Below are 20,115 nucleotides of genomic sequence, written 5' to 3'. Positions count from 1 at the left end.
GTTGAGTATGGCAAGCTTGCACATTTTATGTTGTGGTGTTTTCAAATAAAGTGCAATCTTTTCTTGCTTTGTAATTTTAGAACCTCTGTGACATTCTGAGTAAAGGCAGCATGGGTATATTTGTATGCTTGTACCCTAGATTTAGTGAATAGTAAATTTCTCCAGTTGTCAGATGCTAGCTCTCAAAGCAACTTGTTTTTGTTAGAAATGAGTAACTGGAAGCTTAGTACTAAGGGCATGAATCTGAGGTACTGTTTGTCTTCAAATGTGTTATGTCATGTATCTTAGAGGATTTTCTGTACCGATGCTGCAGCGTAAGGCAGTGATGTCAGCTTGCAAAATATTAATTAGTGTCTCTTATTTTATACTTATGACTGTATCTAATTTCTTCTAAACCTTGTCCATGCAGTCTTTATTTTTCAGTACAGGTCCCAGAAACTGGTGGAAGCTGTAGCAGAACTCTATAACATTTTGTGTCTGGCTGCACATTTCTTTCCACCAACTTGTTTGCTAACTGAAGCATTGCTATAAAGCACAAGTGGGAACTGGGCAGCCCTTGTGATGTTAGTCTTAGTGTTTCTCATCAATGGCTATGTTGAGAGTTGCTGTCCAACAACGTTGAGACTGTCACAATTCCTACCCCTGATAGAGAGTAAGAAGAATTTAAATTTTAGCATTCATAATGGTGAAGAGCTTCAAGAGTGATTTCTGTCACTTCAGTTAAACAGAAAACACATGCTTTGGGATACTTTAGGCTTTTCGGGGAGAGTTATTGTATTTAATGGAAAACAAATCTAATCAGTTTATTAATTTGCTAATCTCACCCACATCAAAAAGACTGTTTTACCAGGACATTTCAGTGTAAATGTGTGTGTCTCTTTAAAATGTAGCCTATTCCACTGTCAACAAGATGTCATCTTCTGTACCAATTTAATTAAATAGTAAAAAATTTGGAGACAGAGATGTATTTGATTTAAATCCAGTGTTTGTCTACATGAGCAGACCTATTGAATCCAATTAGTTGTGATACTAACTCCCATCATCTTCATTGGGCATTGTAGGCAAGACTGACATTAGCCTGTATGCTTATTGAGAATATTTTTTGTCTTCACATAAAAAGCCCAAGCAGATTTATTAAATCAAAACAGTAAAAAAAATTAACAGTGGATATCAGTACATTACTTCAACTGACCTATCAGAAGAGTTTGGAACAGTTGCTTTTGAATTCAAATGCTCAGAATCCCCCATGGATCCAGGGGGATTTAGGGAGGAGATGTGTGTGTATTTCTCTCTCTGTGTGTGTGCATTCACATGGGGGGATTCCCCCCCCCAAATGCCCTGTCAGTAAGATTAAATTTGATTGCTGGACAGATTAAATGCCTGACAGAAAAATAAGTCTTTGCATAGCAGATTGGGTGGTATTATTTTAGTACTTTAGCCTAATAGTGCAGCTTTCCAAAAGAGAGATTTCAATTCACAGCGTTCCTTACAATTGGATGCTGGCTAGGGGTTCTGGGAGGTATAGTCCTACAACTTCTGGAGAGCCAAACTTTCCATTTGCATCATGTACAGTCCTGTATTACCTTCTGATCATATGAGTGACTACAATTTTAAAATCTAAAGATTTTAACAATTGAGGTAGGGATAGACCAAGTATGGCCCTGGAGCTTCATGCAGTGCTCTAAAGCTGTTTTGTTTTGGTTTTTTTAAGCTTTCCAAAACTCCTCAGACTAGTAAAGTATTAATTAACTCTCCTGGAAGACTTCAGGAGAGACAATTCACCTTTCAAATAGGTTTTAGGGACCTCTGTATTATTCACCATAACCTGCCACCAACCACTTCTGTTCCAGTATTTTTTGGCAGACAGTTGCTCCTGGAGGTTCATGAAGACAGAAAATGGACCTCCAGATTTGCCGTAGTTGCCTGCCATGTCTCTGTAGTTTTAAATAGTGGAATGGTTCAGAACTATACAGTGTATAAAACTGCTGACCTAGATCCACAAAAGAAAAGAATTCAGTACACTGCTATTTCAGAATATTAGCCGAAGTCTCTTATGACACATCTCAACTGGAGTGAGAGTTTTGGGATGATTGAAGCTGTTGGTCTTTGTTGGAATTTTGAGATGTTACTAATTTTGAAACTGGAGCCCTCTTTTCCTCAATCTTGAATGCTAGCAATTTAAATGTTCTGTGTAATTTTTCTAATTGTGATCTTTAACTCAATAATGAACACTTTCTTTCTATCTTTGTTTCCATCTCCTGTGTATACACAGGTACAGTATACTGAAACTCATTAAACATGTTTTTGTTGTGTGCCTTGAAGTTGTCCTCAGTACTGAGCACACAGAAAATGCTATTTTTAACATTTATAAACTGCAAGACTCAAATATATGTCTTTTGCAAAAGAGAACAACAGAATTTTGTGTGACTGGGAAATAAGGGCTAGTTCTCCAAACCAATGTTAATTACCATGTAATTAAAAATAATTAATGATTGTAAGCTGTTCTGAGAGCCTTTAGGGCTGAAGGGCAGGGTATAAAGACTGTAAACAAACAAACAAACAAACTAGGGGCTGGGAGCAGGAAGAAGATTGCATGATCTTTTAACTCTAAGTCACAGTTGTACTTCTCTCTTTTATACAAGATTAGTGCGGTATAAAAGCAAGATCTAAGTGCCCTAGTATTTGGGGGTCACAAAAGCAATTCTCCTTACTATACTGAAAATCTATGTTAACTGAGACCTGCATATATCAGTTCTTGTTTAGGTCATAGGATCTGTATGCCTAATGGATCATGTCTGAAGCATAGGTGACTTTCAAAAGTAGCTGGTGATAGTTACAGATATCTTCCTGGGCATTGTTTGCATGAACCTCAGATAGCTATTTGATTAGTAAGAACTATTTATGTCCTCCCTGTATGATGAATCCATTTTTATTAAACATATATGGAGAACTACTCTAGACAGTTCTCACCTGGTAGTTATATGTATGCTTTGAAGTGTATCCATCACACATGCACTTTGTGGTCTTGAGGTAATCTACTACAAAAGAACAGCTGTCATGTAGGAAATTCATCCAATTTTGAAGCAGCGAGGAGATACTGATCACAAGGGACGAAATGCATAATGGTTATTCTGAAAATAATGTGGTTAGAAACAGGACAAAACAGCCTTGGAAGACTGATATACAACTCAATCCGTTATGGAGTTGAGTATATTTCTGAAAATTATGTGAATTAACGAAATAACAGCTCCATTAGGCATGTTTCTATTTCAATTCAGATCACTTAAACCAATTCATTGACTTTCTGTCGATGTGACAAGTTCACAAAAAGTCAAGATTTGACATTTAAACTTAATGGATTAAAATGTGGCTAGTGTACCGAGTGCTGTTTTTCTCTATGGTAGAACAAGATTTTAACAAGAATTCATATTGTTCACAGGAAAAGCTGTTTGCGAAGTGCTGTCAATCATCGTTGGCAGTTTCCACTGAAGAAGACAAGGCCTGAAACAGCATGGAGACGAAATAGACTCTTCAGTATAGAAAAAGTAAATCCGGTAACTTGTTTGAAGTCATACAGCCATCTGAAAATATCGATCTTACCTTATTTACTAGACCCTATGTTTTGTTGTTGGGTGGTGAGTTAGTGAGCCCAAACTTTGGAAGAACCCTGTAAAAGTGTCTATATCTGAATTAATCTGGGATTAATCAGTTTAAATATCAGTATGTGACCATAATTTATATGTCATATAGTCATTGTTGTTTCCTTTTTGAGGAATTTGGGAAGACATTATTCTTGAACTTGAAAATATGATTTGTATGTGTACGGATGTTAGGAATTCTGTAGTTGCAAACCTGGATGTTTCAGTAAATTAGCAAATAGTCCTTCATAAAGTTGAATTTTGAAACAGTGTGGAGGGTTTTATCTTGCTTTTTTGGTGTCTTTAAATAAAATAATAGGATGCAAATATATCATACAACATTGTCATTATTTGTAAACCTTTTCTATTCTTGTGGTCAACTATTGGACATGTAGGCTGATTTTTGTCAGTGTAGTACTTTACTATAATGCAGCTTCCAATTTATTTTTCAGTTAATTTTAAAAGGTGCTTCATGACATTTCCCTGATATACGACAACTACCATATTAAAATGGTAATCAACAGTATTTGCTACAGAAGCATGTCTTGCTTTGTGTCTTAAACTAAGCCAGGTTGAATAAGTTTGGATGGACTGGGGCCATTTTTGCACCCTCCTCCTATTTTCGGTGGATGCATCAGGTCCTGAAATATGTTATAAAAAAGTAAAGTCTGCTTCTGATTTTATTTCCTTAAATTCTGGGATATGTTTGGGATGTCCATTACTCTGTTTAAAAACAAAACCACCACGTGTAGAACCAGAAAAAAACCTTTAAACATATGGGAAAGCCTGTGAATTGCAAAAAATACTTGGGAGCCATGCTGTGCCTACCCCTGAACTGGATGAAAGCTTTGTAATTAGTCACTTTTTCTGAAATAACCTGGAGATTTTTGCCAATTATTGCAAATGATACATAATATATATGTTCTAAAACATTCTTAATCTGTTTTTAAAGCTTTCTGCCTGAAACAATCTACTTCAAGAAGTGCAGGATGACAGAACGTGGAATAAAATGGGCTTGTGAGTATTGTACATATGAAAACTGGCCATCTGCAATCAAGTGTACCATGTGCCGTGCTCAAAGACCTAGTGGAACTATTATCACAGAAGATCCATTCAAGAGTGGCTCAAGTGATGTTGGTAGAGAATGGGATCCAGCAAGTATTGAAGGAGGCAGCAGCCCTTTGATATGCCCAGATTCCAGTGCAAGACCAAGAGTGAAATCATCCTACAGCATGGAAGGTGCAAATAAGTGGTCATGCCACATGTGCACGTACTTGAACTGGCCTCGTGCAATAAGGTGCACTCAGTGCTTGTCTCAGCGTAGGACCAGGAGCCCCACAGAATCCCCTCAGTCTTCAGGATCTGGTTCAAGACCAGTTCCTTTCTCTGTAGATCCATGTGAGGAATACAATGATAGAAATAAACTGAACATGAGGACACAGCACTGGACTTGTTCTGTCTGTACATATGAAAACTGGGCTAAGGCCAAAAAGTGTGTTGTGTGTGATCATCCAAGACCCAACAACATTGAAGCAATAGAATTGGCAGAAGCAGAGGAAGCTTCTTCAATAATAAATGAGCAAGATAGAACTCGATGGAGGGGGAGCTGTAGTGGTGGTAATAGCCAAAGAAGATCCCCTCCTACAACCAAACGGGAATCTGAAATGAAAATGGACTTTCAGAGAATTGAGTTGGCTGGAGCTGTTGGCAGTAAAGAAGAACTTGAAGTTGACTTCAAAAAGCTAAAGCAAATAAAGAATAGAATGAAGAAGACTGACTGGTTATTTCTCAATGCTTGTATTGGTAAGTTCTCTTGTCAGTTAAATTTTATATTCAGGTGAAGAAGCATAATATATATTAGTCATCACATGAAGCAGAATTATGTTTTTAAACTTCATGCAGGTTGTGTGGATTAGAATCATAGAGTTGAAAGAGACCCCAAGGGGAATCCAGTCCAACCACCTGCCATGCAGGAATACACAATCAAAGCATCCCTGACAGATGGCCATCCAGCATCTGTTTAAAAAACCTCCAAAGTAGGAGACTTCACCACTCTCTCCGAGTCTACATATTCCAACTAGATTACAACTAGATAATGAGGATGCAGTTACATATAATACATACAGTGCGCCTGCATTATATGGGGCTTCCAGCATATGCTTGAAGCTGCGCCAGAAGGAAGGGAGCTGCATGCTAACAATAGTGCGCACTCCCGTGGCGTATGCCCTGCACTCTGCTGCGGGCATACGCGTTTTTTCCCTTACGCGGGGGTCCAGAATGGATCCCCCACGTAAGGGAAGGGATGATTGTATAAAGCTTTTGACTGGTACAAAATAATGTCAGACATATGGATATTTCTCACTAGATGTTTTAAAAGCTGCATAAAGAGGAAAATCCTATTCAATTACTGCCCACATAAATTCTCCTGACCAAAGGATAAAACCAGGGGTGTGTTGCAGTTATAACAGTTAATGTAACTGTTTTATAACAATAAATTTGTTCTAATACAGTATGTAAAACACCTTGGGCTTTAATGTAGAAATGAGAGGCTCATATTAGGATGGCAATACATGCCTTAGGATCAGTAAATGACATGAATCTGGGCATGCAGGGAACACTTCAACTAGCAAGCAGTAAGCAGAAAAAGCCAGAAAGTTGCAAACACTTTAAAAAATCTGGAACCTTCTTCCATAGTGCACTTTATATTTCATATACCAGCGACAGATGCATTTCAACAAAATTGTCTTCCCAGTGGCAATAAGTAGGAGTAAGTAAACTGTTCTTAGATGACAGAATAAAAGGCTTCTACCACATAACAAATAAGTTTAGGAAAATAATACTTCACTTGTGAATCTTCTGTGTCACTTCAGCAATCAAACTTTCTGAGATATAATTTAAAATACATGAAATACTACAAATCTGCATGCAAATACATATACCCGTTGTTTTAAAGGTAGAACCATTTTGAAATGATTCAAGAAATGGTAAAAGACTGGTACAGATTCCAATATCAAGACAAATTTCATCAAATAAATCTTCCCTCCCCTCTTTTAAGTTCATAAAATGTATATACAATAAATAAATTATAAATATGTGGTCTATTGTAGCAGAAAAGTTTTAAAAGTAAAATACAATATGGATAATCAAGGCTAGCCTGCTGACAATGGTGCAAAAAGGCAAATTATGTGTAAAAGTTTGCGGCTTTAGTTTGAGTTGTGGTATGGGGCTGTTCTTTCTTTCTTTCTTAATAATAATTTTAGAAGTAACATTTATATATTGGTGTATGATTGTACATGTGATGGTTTATGTGAAGTTATTGTTTCTTGATTTTGATTATTCTGGTGTGAAGGTTAAATGTCCCCTTCCACAGATTATGGCTCTCAGATAGTCACTCTTAGTATTATACATTAAAAAAAAAATAAGAGTCTTAGTTTAGTTGTTAATTATGGATTTGGCAACACATCTAATTTGATCCTTAGTAACAGTGGTGAGTGCATGGTAGATGTTTTTTTCTTTTGCAGGCCTGATGATATTGATGTGGCTACACCCACTAATGTAATTTGTTAAGTAGAGTTGGCGCCACCCATCCTGTGTTCTTTCCAAAGGGGAGGACATGATGTGGGGGAAACCTGCCTGTCCTTGGCGCTGGACACAGAGTGCTCCTGTAGCTAGTTCTTGAATCATACACTGCTGAGGATGGACTTTTCCTTGCTGTAGAAAGCATGTGCTTAGTGTGGACATGATCTATACCTGTGATGGCAAATCTATGACATGCGTGCCAGAGCTCGCACATGCCACATAGCAGGAGGAGGAGAAAGAAGAGGTGCTTGCTGTTCTTCCTCCTTCCCAACCCTCCCCAGCATCCTTCCCACCCCTCCTCAGGTGCTTCTCTGGAGGCAGCTGAAGGCCGGGGATGGTGCGGGGGGGGGGGGGAGGAAGAAGAGGCATGTGCTTCTTTTCCCTCCTTCATGACTTTCTCCAGCCTCCAGCTGCCTCCCCAGCCTCCAGTTGCCTCATCGGAGGCAGCTGGAGGCTGGGGATGGTACAGTGAGACCCTCCCTGTCCTCCAGGTTCATCTCTGGAGGCAGCTGGAAGCCAGGGAAGGCATGGCGGGGGGAGGAAGAGGCCCGTGCCTGTTCCTCTTTTAACCCCCTTGTGCCCTCTGGGCCTTCAGCTGTCTCTGGAGAGGCAGTTGAAGGCCCAGGAGGGTGGTGGTGGTGGTGGTGGGGAAGAAGTCCTTCCCTGGAACTCCTGCCCCTGGAGGGCGGAGGTCCCGCCCCTGGTACCAGGTAACACTGGTGCTGGAAGACCTTTTAGTTTGGGCACTCGGCTCCTAAAAGGTTCACTATCACTGATCTATACAACCAGGAGTGTTTCTGAAACTATAGCTTAGGGGACTTGCTTTTCTGTTTACATACAGTGGTACCCCGGGATACGAATTGATTGCGTTACGAAATTTCCGGGATACGAAAAAGTTAGATTGGAAAAAACTGTTCCGGGATACGATGTTTTTTTCGGGTTACGAAATTTATTTCGGCACGAAATTCAAATGCAAAGCGCGGCTAGCGGCTTTCCAGCGCTAACGGAAAGCCTTTTCAGGTTGCGAAATGTATCGGGTTACGAACGGAGCGGCGGAACGAATTAATTTCGTAACCCGAGGTAGCACTGTATTTCCCTGAAAAAGAGGATAGTGTTAAGAACAGTCCTGCAGCTGGGAATGAAGTCAGGATCTAAATGTTGCTGTCCCATGAGTAAGATGTAGGACAGGTGAAGCTGGCTTCCTGCTCTGACTAGTGGGGATACTCCCTTCCAGCTTGCCTTCCCATTTGAGAAGTGCAAGATATGGGTGCCCTTGAGTTTTGAGTGCCTTGACAAAAGAGGCAGAACGTGGCTCATATTTTCAAACAGCTTGTTCAAATCTTGTGAGGTTTTTTTCCAAATGACCAAACAATTCTGCATGTTTTCCCTGAAACAAACTGTTTAAACATAGCAGAAAGCTGTATTCAAAACTGTAACCGTTTCCCTTTTAAAAAGGGTTTTCTTTATTGAAAAGTTATAAAATATTATTTTTTCACTCTGTTTTTATTAGAATTTTTTTTGAGTACATGTGCATGACACATTAAATTTGCTCCAAAATGCTGAAGGTCTGAAGACTTTGAATGTCTGAAACAGGTGTGCAAATTGCTGCGGCCCTCTAAATGTTGTTAGACTGTACTTGCCAAACTTTATAGCTGGTGGTGAGGAATGCTTGTCGTTGAAGTTCAACAACATGTATACCACAAATTCCCGCTCCTAGTCTAAAATACAATGGAAATGCCCAAGCATATTGACTTTCTTCTCTATTGACTGTTTATCTATTTTCTCTTATCCTTTGACTCTCTGGACTATTTATTGGTTGCATTTCTGCTTCTGGTAACATTAGATCACTGTATACCCTACAAAGATTTCTGCTTGAGAAGTATGTCATTGGAAGATGAAACTCTGCAACTAGTGAAGCTATGCTATTACAGCATCTCTCTCTCTCTCTCTCTGGTTTTCGGCATGTGTGCTAACCTGCAAAAATGCCAGAATGCATCACAATTGTGGTTTTATTTTAGACTTATGGTAGAACAGATTAGAGCTTACACAGATTCATCTCCTCTCCTATTTGTGGTTGAATCCTCTAGCTGGCAGTGGAAAAGAATCTCTGTGTTCTGTAAATAAAATGAAATGTTCCAGCATTTTGATAACCTGCATTATTGTAGTTTCTTTGACTTGTCAAAGTACAGTTGGTCCTCCATTCATGGATTCTGCAATCACAAATCCCACCAATCAACAGCATGAAAATATCAACAGCTTGAAAATAAAATATGGGGGAAGGGTTGGGGTTGGGGTTTTTAAAATTGTAATTTTTAATTGTTTGATGTTTTAATTATACTGTTGGAATCAGCTTTGATTCCTTTGTGAAAAAGCAGAATACAAATAAAATATTACTATTATTAATATTATTATTCCTCTCCCAAAGCAAATCTTGATTTTGTCATTTAGATAAGGGACACAATTTTAACTACACTACTGTGTATAATGGGACTTGAGCATCCATGGATTTTTGGTATCCTTGGGGGTGGCGGTGGAAGCTAACTTGGATACCAAGGGCCCGCTGTTAATCTTGTGTTGTTTGGTACCCCTGTCTCATACTGGAGATTTGTGGAATGACAAGAGATCTCATTTCAGCAGTTATTGGTAGCAGAGGAATGTGTGTGTATGTGCCTTCATGTTTCCTGTCAGTTTATGGCAACTTTGTGAATTTCATAGGGTTTTTTTAGACAAGGAATATTCAGAGGTGGTTTTACCAGTTCTTGCATCTGAAATACACAGCACATGGTATTCCTTTGGTGGTCTCCCATTCATGTACTAACCAGTGCTGATTGTTTAGCTTCCAAGATCAGAGATGAATCTCTGTCTATATTACTTGTTACAAAATCACACAAATAACATTGCTGGCATTTAAGTTGCAGTCCTCTTCTTTAAGCTGATATGTCGTCTTGGTAGCCCTATGAATTCTTAAACTCTCAGTGGTATGGTGTATATATTGCCTTGGCTATATTCCTGTTCTAAGCCATGCTCATAGTGGAGAATGAATGAACATGAAAGAGATATATCAGTTTCTAGGTGAAGTACCAACCTTTCTAGTGGGCTGTGGTAAATTTAATGGCTTGCAAGTTGTGGAGACCTGTAAAAATGCTACTTAGGATGTCTATTATTAGAGTTTAAGAAGTCTCTAAACTGTGTGTAAAGGGTTCTTGTAGCACCTTTGAGACTGAGAGAAAAAACTTGGTAGCATAAGAATTTTTAGACTGGAGCTGCTTCTACACTGCAGAATGAATGCAGTTTGATAACACTTTAACTACCAAGGCTCCATGCTGGGGTTTAAATGTAATTCTGTACGCACACTGATGGATGGCAAAACATACTGCCAGTCTATGCATATATTGGCATATGAAGCACTATGGTACACAAGAGTGGTTGTGCTGTAGTTACAGCTGTAAACAAGTCACCAGGGGCTCTGTAGAAATATGAGAAGTATTACAATGTTAGAGGATGTCTAGTTTAGAGTTTTATAGATGACCTTTTCAGTACAGTGGTGAAGAGAGTACTAAAAAGCACATTGAAAGCAGAAAATAGTAAGAAGATGAGCTTCTTGTTGGGCTTTTTTAAAAAAAGGAATGAATAGTTGACTATCTCAGATATGTGGAGCTTGTCTCCTTACTGTTCTTAGCAGTACAGTGCAAAGTATAATAATGGCTTTAGCTGGAAAGATACTCGTTTACAATGAAAAGTCTAAGATTGTCATTGGGAAAATTTAAAATAATAATAATAATAATAATAATAATAATAATAATAATAATTCTATCCCACCTCTTCAATAAAGATCAAAATGGCTTACATCAATGTAAAACCATATTACACAATAAAATAAACCCCACTATCCCCTCCTTCCTTAAAACAATCCACATAATTACAATACAACAAACTATAATAAAATACAGTTAAACTCATTAATTAAAGTGTGGTGGGAGTGGGAGTGGTGGAGAACTTGATGTGCTTGCTCATTGTGCCTGCTATACAACTCGCAATCTCTGACGCATCTTCTCTTAATTTTGGTGTCTAGCATATTCAACTAGGTTAATTAATTCTATAGTTCTCAGTGTTTTCGTAAAACTAATTCAACCCATACCGAGAAGAGTAATAACGCAACCTTATGTAAGACCTTCAGAGTAATTTTTGAGGGTGACATCTACTCTTTGTCAGCCCTTATATAATTGATCTAAAATAGGCGGCTGCTTTTAACTTCTGATGCTCATTTTCTACTCATTTTCTAAAGTAGTTTAGGAAAGTTAGTTGTTCTACTATTTTTTAGAAGTCTGCTGATTTTAAACTATAGGTTTACAGCACAGGTTTATTTTCCCTTTTTTGTTTTTGGCTTTTGTTTTTGTTTTCTGATTCTACCAATTTGTTGTTGTTATTCATTTTCATAAATACATTTTTAAAAAATTTAAATTTATGTTCCCCATGTTGAGAGGGAGGGAGAGCATTTGTTGTTGTTGCAGAGCATTTGTACAGGTATAAGCCTGCATCAAGGAATATGATTTTAAGAGATGATGTGCAATTTTTCAAAAATAGCCTATTTTCATACTTGTTCTGTGGTTCAAACTTGTTTCTTAAATTTGTTTATCTGGTATATCCATGACTTGCTTTTTAATCATTAGATAAAAATCTGTCCTATTTTCTGGTGGTTTTGGTGGCACTTAGATTTCTCTGTCTAGGTTCTAATTGATGTTTTTAAGCTGCTTCTCTGTGTTGGCTTTCATCGATTTTGATCTTATATTTTATAAGAATGACTTATTTCCTGTCCACAGTAGCAATGTCTTCTGTGGCTGGAATAGAATGAGAGGAGGAAAGAAGGAGACTGAAAAGTGGTTTGGCTGATCCCTACTGCTTCACACCTTGGAGTGAGATGCAGGCCTTATAGAAAAGAGCAGTTTCTATCTTCTGATCTGCTTCTCATCCAGTTTCTATACCAGTTCTGTCTCCTATCCTGTTCTAATGTGGCAATATAAATTCACTTTCTATGAGTCAGGTAAGGCTAGTGTGGAGTTCTACTCAGTGATAGCATATAATACTTTTGCCTTTCTGTATGCTTTTAAAAAACAACAAACCAAGTTAGGTTTTTTGTTTATCCGCTTAGTCATAAGCAGTATCAGAGACTGAGCATTAGTCAGGAGCCATAATTCATTGGTATGCACTTAGTCCATTGCGTGTTATAGCCATTTATGCAGAATGGTAATGGTTGGCAGAAGTAGTGTCTCAAGTGCCACCTGTCCTAAGCTTGCCGACCTGTTCAGATAGTGCCTGTTTCCCTACATGATGTATGGGAAATGCCACTGTCAGTGTACAGGTTGACAGAATTATGTGGATTCCTACTTGTTTAGTGGCAAAACTATATAAAAAGGATAAGAAATAGCATTGTAAACTGTTTGGATGTGACATGGCCTTTCCCACTCTTGTTCCAAGTGTGCTCCTCTCCCAGCTGTGGGCACAACTGGTTTTGTAATCCACATTGTCAGAAGATGGGTTATATTGGTATCTATTCTTGAATATATTAGTTTCTCTTACATAAGTGCATGTATGTAAAAATAGTATACTAAATTCAGATTCCTTTTTGGTTTTAGGCACAATGCAGTCCTTATGCACCTATGTGTCCTGGCCCCAGTACTAGACAGGCCCATGGGGAGGAGCAAGGGGCACTTAAGGGTAAGAAGAGGGCCCTTATAGTTCCTGCAAAGTCATTTATAATTATTAAGCTGAGAAGCTGAAATAATCAATTGTGTGGGCATTTTTTTAAAATCTCATCCTGTTCTTGTATGCTCAGGAAGTCATTTTTATTGGCTTCTTCCATTTGGTCTGGTAAGTAAAGGAATCTATGGACACTTATCCCCTCCTGAGACTCTGATGTATGCAGAAATTTGAAGGCACTGATTGTCTTTGTGTTAGTGTGTAGTGAAGAAAAGAGAGTGGAATTTTTCTGTTTTTTAGATTTCCCAGATAGATTAACATGTGAGATGCTTGGGGAGAGAACAGTGTTCTGGTTGGGACACTTGCCACTAGTAGTTGAATTTGTAAATGCCTCCGAAAGAGAGGATTGTATACGAAATTAAAAGTTTAGGTTGATAAGCCTATACAGAAAGAAAGTGGTTAACTTTTATTGAAGTGCTATCCAGAAAACAATGACTAACATGCTTATAGTTTTGAAAAGCTTAGTCTAAAGAGTATCTCTGGAAGAGACAGCAGAAAGATAAGCATGTTTTGAATAGTTTAAGTGTCTCCATTGTGAACAAAAGGGCAGTGTTGCACATTGCCACTTTGTTTTTGGAAACAGTGTTGCTTCACTTCCCTGGTTGATTTTCCTAATTTAATAAAAATGATTGAGCATACATATTCTTTGGGAATGAATGCCAGGCTCTTTTAGTGGCCTGATTTGGACAACCATATCTCAGCTGGTAAGAAGTATTTTGGCTGTCCATTCTTTCTTCTGACTTTCCCTTTTCCTTCTCAGCTTACTATGATAAGCCACAAAGTCTTTAAAGCCTGAATAAGGAAACTGGGGTCACCTGGTTTGGAAAAAATCAAGTCTGAAATTGGTTTACATTCCTGACTTGTTCTCAACCTAGTAACTACAATTCCTTTGTTCAGACCTAACAAGTAGACTATGAATAACTCAAGATTTCATGACTGGCTGTAGCATACCAAAGAGGGAAAAGACTGTGTGGCTCAAATCTTGACCTTATAAGTTGACCTGTTTATTCACTATGACAGGTTTGCCACAGGGTCACCATAAGTCAGAAACTACTTGAAGGCACACAGCAACAATGGTTATCCAAGTGTAGCCAATTATTTTCAGGAATCAGACTCTTGCATAGGGCTATTGAGTCCTTCATCCAAGAAGAGAGGGACCCTAGCAAGAATCTGTGCAGATTTGCTCTTCTTCAGTACAGTATATAGTGGGGTGAGGAATGTGCAGCCCACAGGGGCATTTTGCAATCCCTAGACCCTATGGAAAAAATACCTCAGGGTGATGTCACCCCCAAACCACCAGAACAGTTTGACACTGCCAGAAAATATACATTTTTGTCCCCAGAAGACCCCAGGTACCTTCCCCTCTCCATCGGCCTGCTGTAGTCAGGCAAAAACTGGCCAAAATGAAAGGAGAAGTAACGAGACATCACTTGTATTCACAGTGCAGCTGCTGGTATAGCCCTGGGGAGTTGCAAGAGTGAAAAAATATCCCCTTGCCACCTCCACAGTTGCCCTCCTCTGTTATGTACTTAACTATTCCTGTTGTTGCTAGGATTATGGCATTTAGCCTAAATGAATTTGTTTTCCTTCCTGCTTGCTCTGAACTTAAAGACATTTATGAACTGCTGTGTGGTGGCTATTTTAATTCCTTTTTAATTCTTACATCATGATTCTGAGTACCTTAAAGATATTTTAGGGAAAAATAGCAAACTTTACAATGAAGTATTCTAAATACAGTCTGCTTAAATATATTTCCCATTCACTGGTGCCATTGCACTTTGGGTGTCCTGATGACACTCTTCAACTAAATATTGTCTATGGTCAAACATTCAATGATCTCATCTATGACAGGCTTGTCATTCAGCATTTTTGGAATAGTAACAATTGCTACTTGAATGAGAGCTTAATTTAGTCCTCCTAAGCCCTACCAGTCCATCCGTCAAATTGTTTGCAATAAATTTGTTTGCAGTACACTACATAGCACATTTAAATTCATGTTTAGCTTATGAGTCTAGCAGTGTTTATATTATATAGTATACTTACAGTGTTTTTGCCTGATACTCCCTTCCTGAAACTAGGTTTTGATCACATGGCTTCTTATTCAAGGCAATGTTGCTAGGTTTGTATGAATTGACTCATTGTTGTGCATTGCATGCTGTGGCATCATGCTCAAGCTGCACTTGAGTAATGTCTGAAATGCACCTCCAGAAAAATAACAGGTCTCTCATTTGGACCCTTTCACATGTTTTCATACATGATATGTTTGACCAGGAGACCAGCAAGAGAATTTGGCAAAGTGGTCCTGAATTCTATTTTTTAAAAAAATGTCCTAGTTGAAATTTTGTTAGTGTGATTAGATGAAACAGTAATCTATCTCATTTATTCATGAACTTGAAACCTTTGCAATTTCCATGAACACAGTTTGTTTCTCTCCCTTCTTGAACTGTAGTGTGGACAGAGGTTGAAAGGAAAAAAAATTGTACGCTCTCTTCATGGGCAGTTTTTTAATGGACTACCCACATTCATGAGCAGCTTAGCAAAATTTCCCTATTGTGAGGCATGCATGCATTGTAAGTTAGTATGCCGCAAAAAGCTGTGCATCTAATAGCAACACAAGTCAGTACTCCCATACCAACCCAAATCAGGAATCTAAGTATACGCAGAAAGAAAATGCTGTCCTAACTGCTGACTTGATTTATAACAATCTGTCTTCAACTAAAAGTGGAATTTCTAATGCATCTTCTATGTCTCTAGGGGTGGTAGAAGGTGATCTAGCTGCTATTGAGGCATACAAGTCATCAGGAGGAGATATTGCACGGCAGCTTACTGCAGATGAAGTACGCTTATTAAATCGCCCTTCTGCTTTTGATGTGGGATACACACTTGTCCATCTTGCTATACGTTTTCAAAGGCAAGATATGTTAGCAGTACTTCTAACAGAGGTGAGTTTACTTTTTGACTGATATATGTGCTTACGTGGGACTCCATGAATCTGACTCCATGGATAACTAATTAAAAGAAGTTACTTGATAAATGAGAATCATTATGAAAACTTCCTTGTTTTCTTCAGTCTAAACTTTTTTTATGATTAAAAAACTGTTCTGATTAGAAATTACTTTGCAGAATTATTCACCCCATCCAGTTTTTCCATGTGTTGCAGTGTTACAATCAAGAATGGAAGTGGATTTACTTGGCATTGTTCCACTTGAGGAGCACAAAACAGTGTGAAGGTGTAACATATTTGTATTGTGACACAGAAGTTAAGTAAACAAAAACAAACTAGCACTTGTTGGTTGCATACATATTCATCCCCCTGAGTTCTTTGCTTTGTAGGAGCCCCTTTTAGTAGTAATTACAGTTGCAAGTCTTTTTGGATAAACTTTGTGCATCTGGATCTTGTAATTTTTGCCTTTTTTTCATGGCAAAATTGCTCCAGCTCTGTCAAGTTGGATGGGGATTGTTGGTGAAAACCAACTTTCAAGTCTTGCCACAGATTTTCAGTCAGTGTGAAGTCGAAGGGTTTGATGGCTGGCTTCCATAGTTTTTTTGTGGGTTTTTCGGGCTATGAGGGCTATTTTCGTGTTCTAGAAGAGTTTATTTTTGGAACAAACTCTTCTAGAACATGGCCTCATAGCCTGAAAAACCCACAAAAAACTACAATTTACAGTCAGATTGAGGTCAAGGCCTTGACTGAACCATTTTGAGAGATTCAAGTTCTTTTTTTTAAAATGTGCAGTCTCATGTCCTTTGTAGAGTGAAGATGATTTTCCTCTTGAAGTGATTTTTTTTGGGGCACTATTCATTTTGCTTACAATCCTGACCAGCTTCCCAGTCCTTCCAGAGGAAAAGCATTACAACATGGTGGTGCCACCATTGTGGAAACAGTGTTCACAGTGTAATGAGCTTTGTGCAAAAGGACCAAAATATTCACTTTTAGTTTCATGAGTCAAGTGAACCTTTCTCCACTTGTTTGCTGTGTCTCCTGTGTGCTTTCTTGCAGAATCTAAACAGGCTTAGTTATGTGTTTGTTGTTTGGTTTTCTTCTTGCCTTTTTCCACGAAGCCTAGCTTTCTGGAACATCCAGGTGATAGTAGTCCCATGGCTGGTTTCTTCTGTTTCTGCTTTGAATATCAAATTCCTCCAGAGTTCCTACTGGCTTCTGTAAGCTTCCCTACCTGGTCAGTGAATTTTGGTGATCAGCCCTTTATAGGCAGATTTATAGTTGAACCTTATTATTATTAGTGGCTGCAATGGATTTAACAGTACTCTAGGGATTGTTCATAGTACAGATTTTTTTCTGTGTTAACCAACTTCGATAGACGTATCAGCACAACTTATCTCAGACTTGTTTTAATATTCCTTAATCAGCATGCTGCTGTTTATTTTAGATATGCTCTCCAACAAACTCTGTGGCTTTCCCAAAACAGATACCTTTAATCTGAGATGTGGCCTGGAGTTGCAGACAGGTGGACTCCATTCAACTACTTATTGGACTTTTGGACACAGTGTGTTACACCAGAGGGAGTGTATACAATGAACAAGTGCCAGTTTGTTTTAATTTACTTCCATTACGTGTCACAATAGAAATATTTTGAACCTTCATTATGTAGAATATCTTGTGTACATCAAGTGGCAACAGTGCCAAATAAATTCATTTTAATTTCAGATTGTAACACAACAAAATATGGAAAACTCAAAGGGGGTTGAATACTTCTGGAAGGCCCTGTATGAATGAGCTAAACAGTACCAATTCCAACCTTGATACTTCTTTCTTTTCCTCCAGTGTGTAATGCAGGTAATACTATGGTAATGTAATGCAGTGTATACAAGTTCTTCTGATACAGAAGAACAGAGGCACACGCCCATTTGTTGCTATGTTGCAGGATAATTTTACTGACATGCACATAGTATTTATCTAAAAATTTCTATATGAAACAGTCCTCAATATCTTGTCATGTTAAGAACTCTTGTAAATTGAACTACTTCCCAGTGCTGCTAATTGGATTCAGATTGGGAACATACAAAGTTGTGTATAAGAAAGATATGAGTGGAAAACAAGGCTGCCATTTGAAATGTTTTGTTTTTTATCTGAAAGAATTATGTCCAAATACTGTTTACAGTTACAAGCAACTAGAGTTTTTTCCCCTGTGGATCGCAGATTGGTATTTAAGATACAGAATGAAATGTCAAGTATTGCCTTGAATCCCAACTGTGATCTTTTTAGCAGGAACTAGAATCTAAGCATTCCTGTTTCAAGTACGAAATCTATAATAATGTAGCATATCAGCTCTTACTTGATGTTGTGATTGCTTTAAACTTTCTTTAAGAAAAGCACTTTCTCAGATGTTTAATATGTGTGATCCTTTCTTTCTTAAGCAAGGAAAATAATACATGTCTTCTTATAGGTATCTCAGCATGCAGCCAAGTGCATTCCAGCTATGGTGTGCCCAGAGCTTACTGAACAAATCCGGCGTGAAATTGCTGCTTCTCTTCATCAGCGGAAGGGAGATTTTGCTTGTTATTTCCTAACTGATCTTGTAACTTTTACGTTACCTGCAGGTAACTGTGAAAGGCTCCTTTCTCTGTTAACTTGTCCTTGATCAATTTTAATGATATAAAATTGCCAGAATCTGTCTTTTGACTCTTCCTACAGAATATATAGCATGGTTTTCTGTTTTCAAAGATCTTCACAATCATCAAGCTTTTTGTTACACTTGAACTAATAAGCAAAATTTAGGTAGAAAGGTTGTCCCCACAGTTTTATATTAGCATTGAAAGAGATTTCTGTGCTCTCCCTACTTTGCTTGTCTATTTTTATTGCTGGAATAAAACTTTTTTTTTTAGTACTGTAATAGCTGTCATGAAACTGCTTATTCAAATTCTGACAGCCTACATCTGTTGGAAATCATTGTAGTTGTAGCATATTCATGTTTGTTTATGGCTGATTACTGTTACTGGCGTTTGTGAAGAGATTGCTGTGTCCTCAACAGCATCCAGTTGTGGTTGCATAATTACTGAGTTTTTTTCTTTAAAAGGTAATAGTGGGTGTTTCTGAAATGGGCCCTGGAAGTTCATGGAAAGGCTAGTGATACATATGTGCATGCAAAGGGAGGGTATAACTGATGGAAACTACTCTTGCTAAATCTTCTGCTAGTTCTAAAAATGCAACTTGGACATTTATTTTATTTATTTATTATGGTATTTATACCCCGCTCTTCAGCCTTAAAGGCTATCAGAGTGGCTTACAATTATTATTTTTAATTAGATGGTTCCCCATGCATGTTGGAGGAAATAAAGGGGGACGCTGTATTGGCCTGTTGGCTAATAGAATGTGGTTGGTTGCAGAGATAGATTTGTATTGTCCAAAACATGTTGAGAGAGAAGCTTAAGAGTGCATGGCACACAAATCTGTAAGCTTTCCACTTACAGAACCATTTTCATAATTATGTTTCCTGCACATGTACTTTACGTTGGTTGGTTTAAGGCAGTGGATTCATGCTGTGTTTTCAGTACCTTTAGCTCCTCTAAAACCCAGACTGATTCAGCTCCAGTGCAACAAATCCACTGTCCTCCTGCCCTACCCTAGAGATGGAAAATAGGTGATAGCCCTATGTGTAATTATAATTTATATAAATGTTTTCAAACATTAAGTACAAAAGCCCTAAACAGTTCTTCAGAGTAAATCCTTAGCCCCTGCACTTATCCTTTGAAAACACTGAAGGTTTTTTGCCTATGAATATTTCTATTGCCTGTGCCATTATCTTACAAATTGCCTTCTCTCAAAACATGGGAGGGAGATAAGGGGAAGTGAATCATTCCTCTTCTGCATAACAATAACTGTATTATGTCCTAGCATAGAATTGTAAATGGATTTTTTGGGCTGGTGCACAACAGCCTGTCTGCAAAGGAAATGTAACTGCCCACCATCATGGAACTTAAATTCTGTTTTCCAGTTTAAGGAACTCCAGATGGGGATTCTAATAGTAATTTATTACTATGACTAGAGTATATTTTCTGATTTCCTGATATCTTTAGGCTTCAGAATTCCTTTTTTATCACTCTGGAAATAATTTCATAAATGCAAAACTATTGCCTTTTAAACATTGCTTGCCCAAAAAGGAGTAATTTTAAAAAGAAAATG

The 20,115-nt window shown here is 38.1% G+C and overlaps 1 protein-coding gene across 4 annotated transcripts in view; it reads left to right on the top strand.

Annotated features, from left to right (window-relative positions):
• ZRANB1 (zinc finger RANBP2-type containing 1) overlaps positions 1-20,115 on the top strand; it is a 61,157-nt gene that overhangs the window by 17,242 nt on the left and 23,800 nt on the right. For 3 of the 4 annotated variants that reach the window (XM_042460074.1, XM_042460076.1, XM_042460075.1), the window contains 4 exons: positions 3,440-3,545; positions 4,591-5,441; positions 15,729-15,916; positions 18,380-18,533. In XM_042460074.1, coding sequence (XP_042316008.1) covers positions 4,628-5,441; positions 15,729-15,916; positions 18,380-18,533 — 1,156 coding nt within the window. In that variant the 5' untranslated portion in view covers positions 3,440-3,545; positions 4,591-4,627. Of the gene's footprint in view, positions 1-3,439; positions 3,555-4,590; positions 5,442-15,728; positions 15,917-18,379; positions 18,534-20,115 lie in introns of all 4 variants that reach the window. The other variant, XM_042460077.1, reaches the window with a different exon arrangement.

The sequence above is a fragment of the Sceloporus undulatus genome, chromosome 3, assembly GCF_019175285.1.
Source record: "Sceloporus undulatus isolate JIND9_A2432 ecotype Alabama chromosome 3, SceUnd_v1.1, whole genome shotgun sequence".
Classification (NCBI taxonomy): Eukaryota; Metazoa; Chordata; class Lepidosauria; order Squamata; family Phrynosomatidae; genus Sceloporus; species Sceloporus undulatus.
Note: the sequence above shows the minus strand (reverse complement) of the source record. Positions and strands in the feature narration are given on the sequence as shown.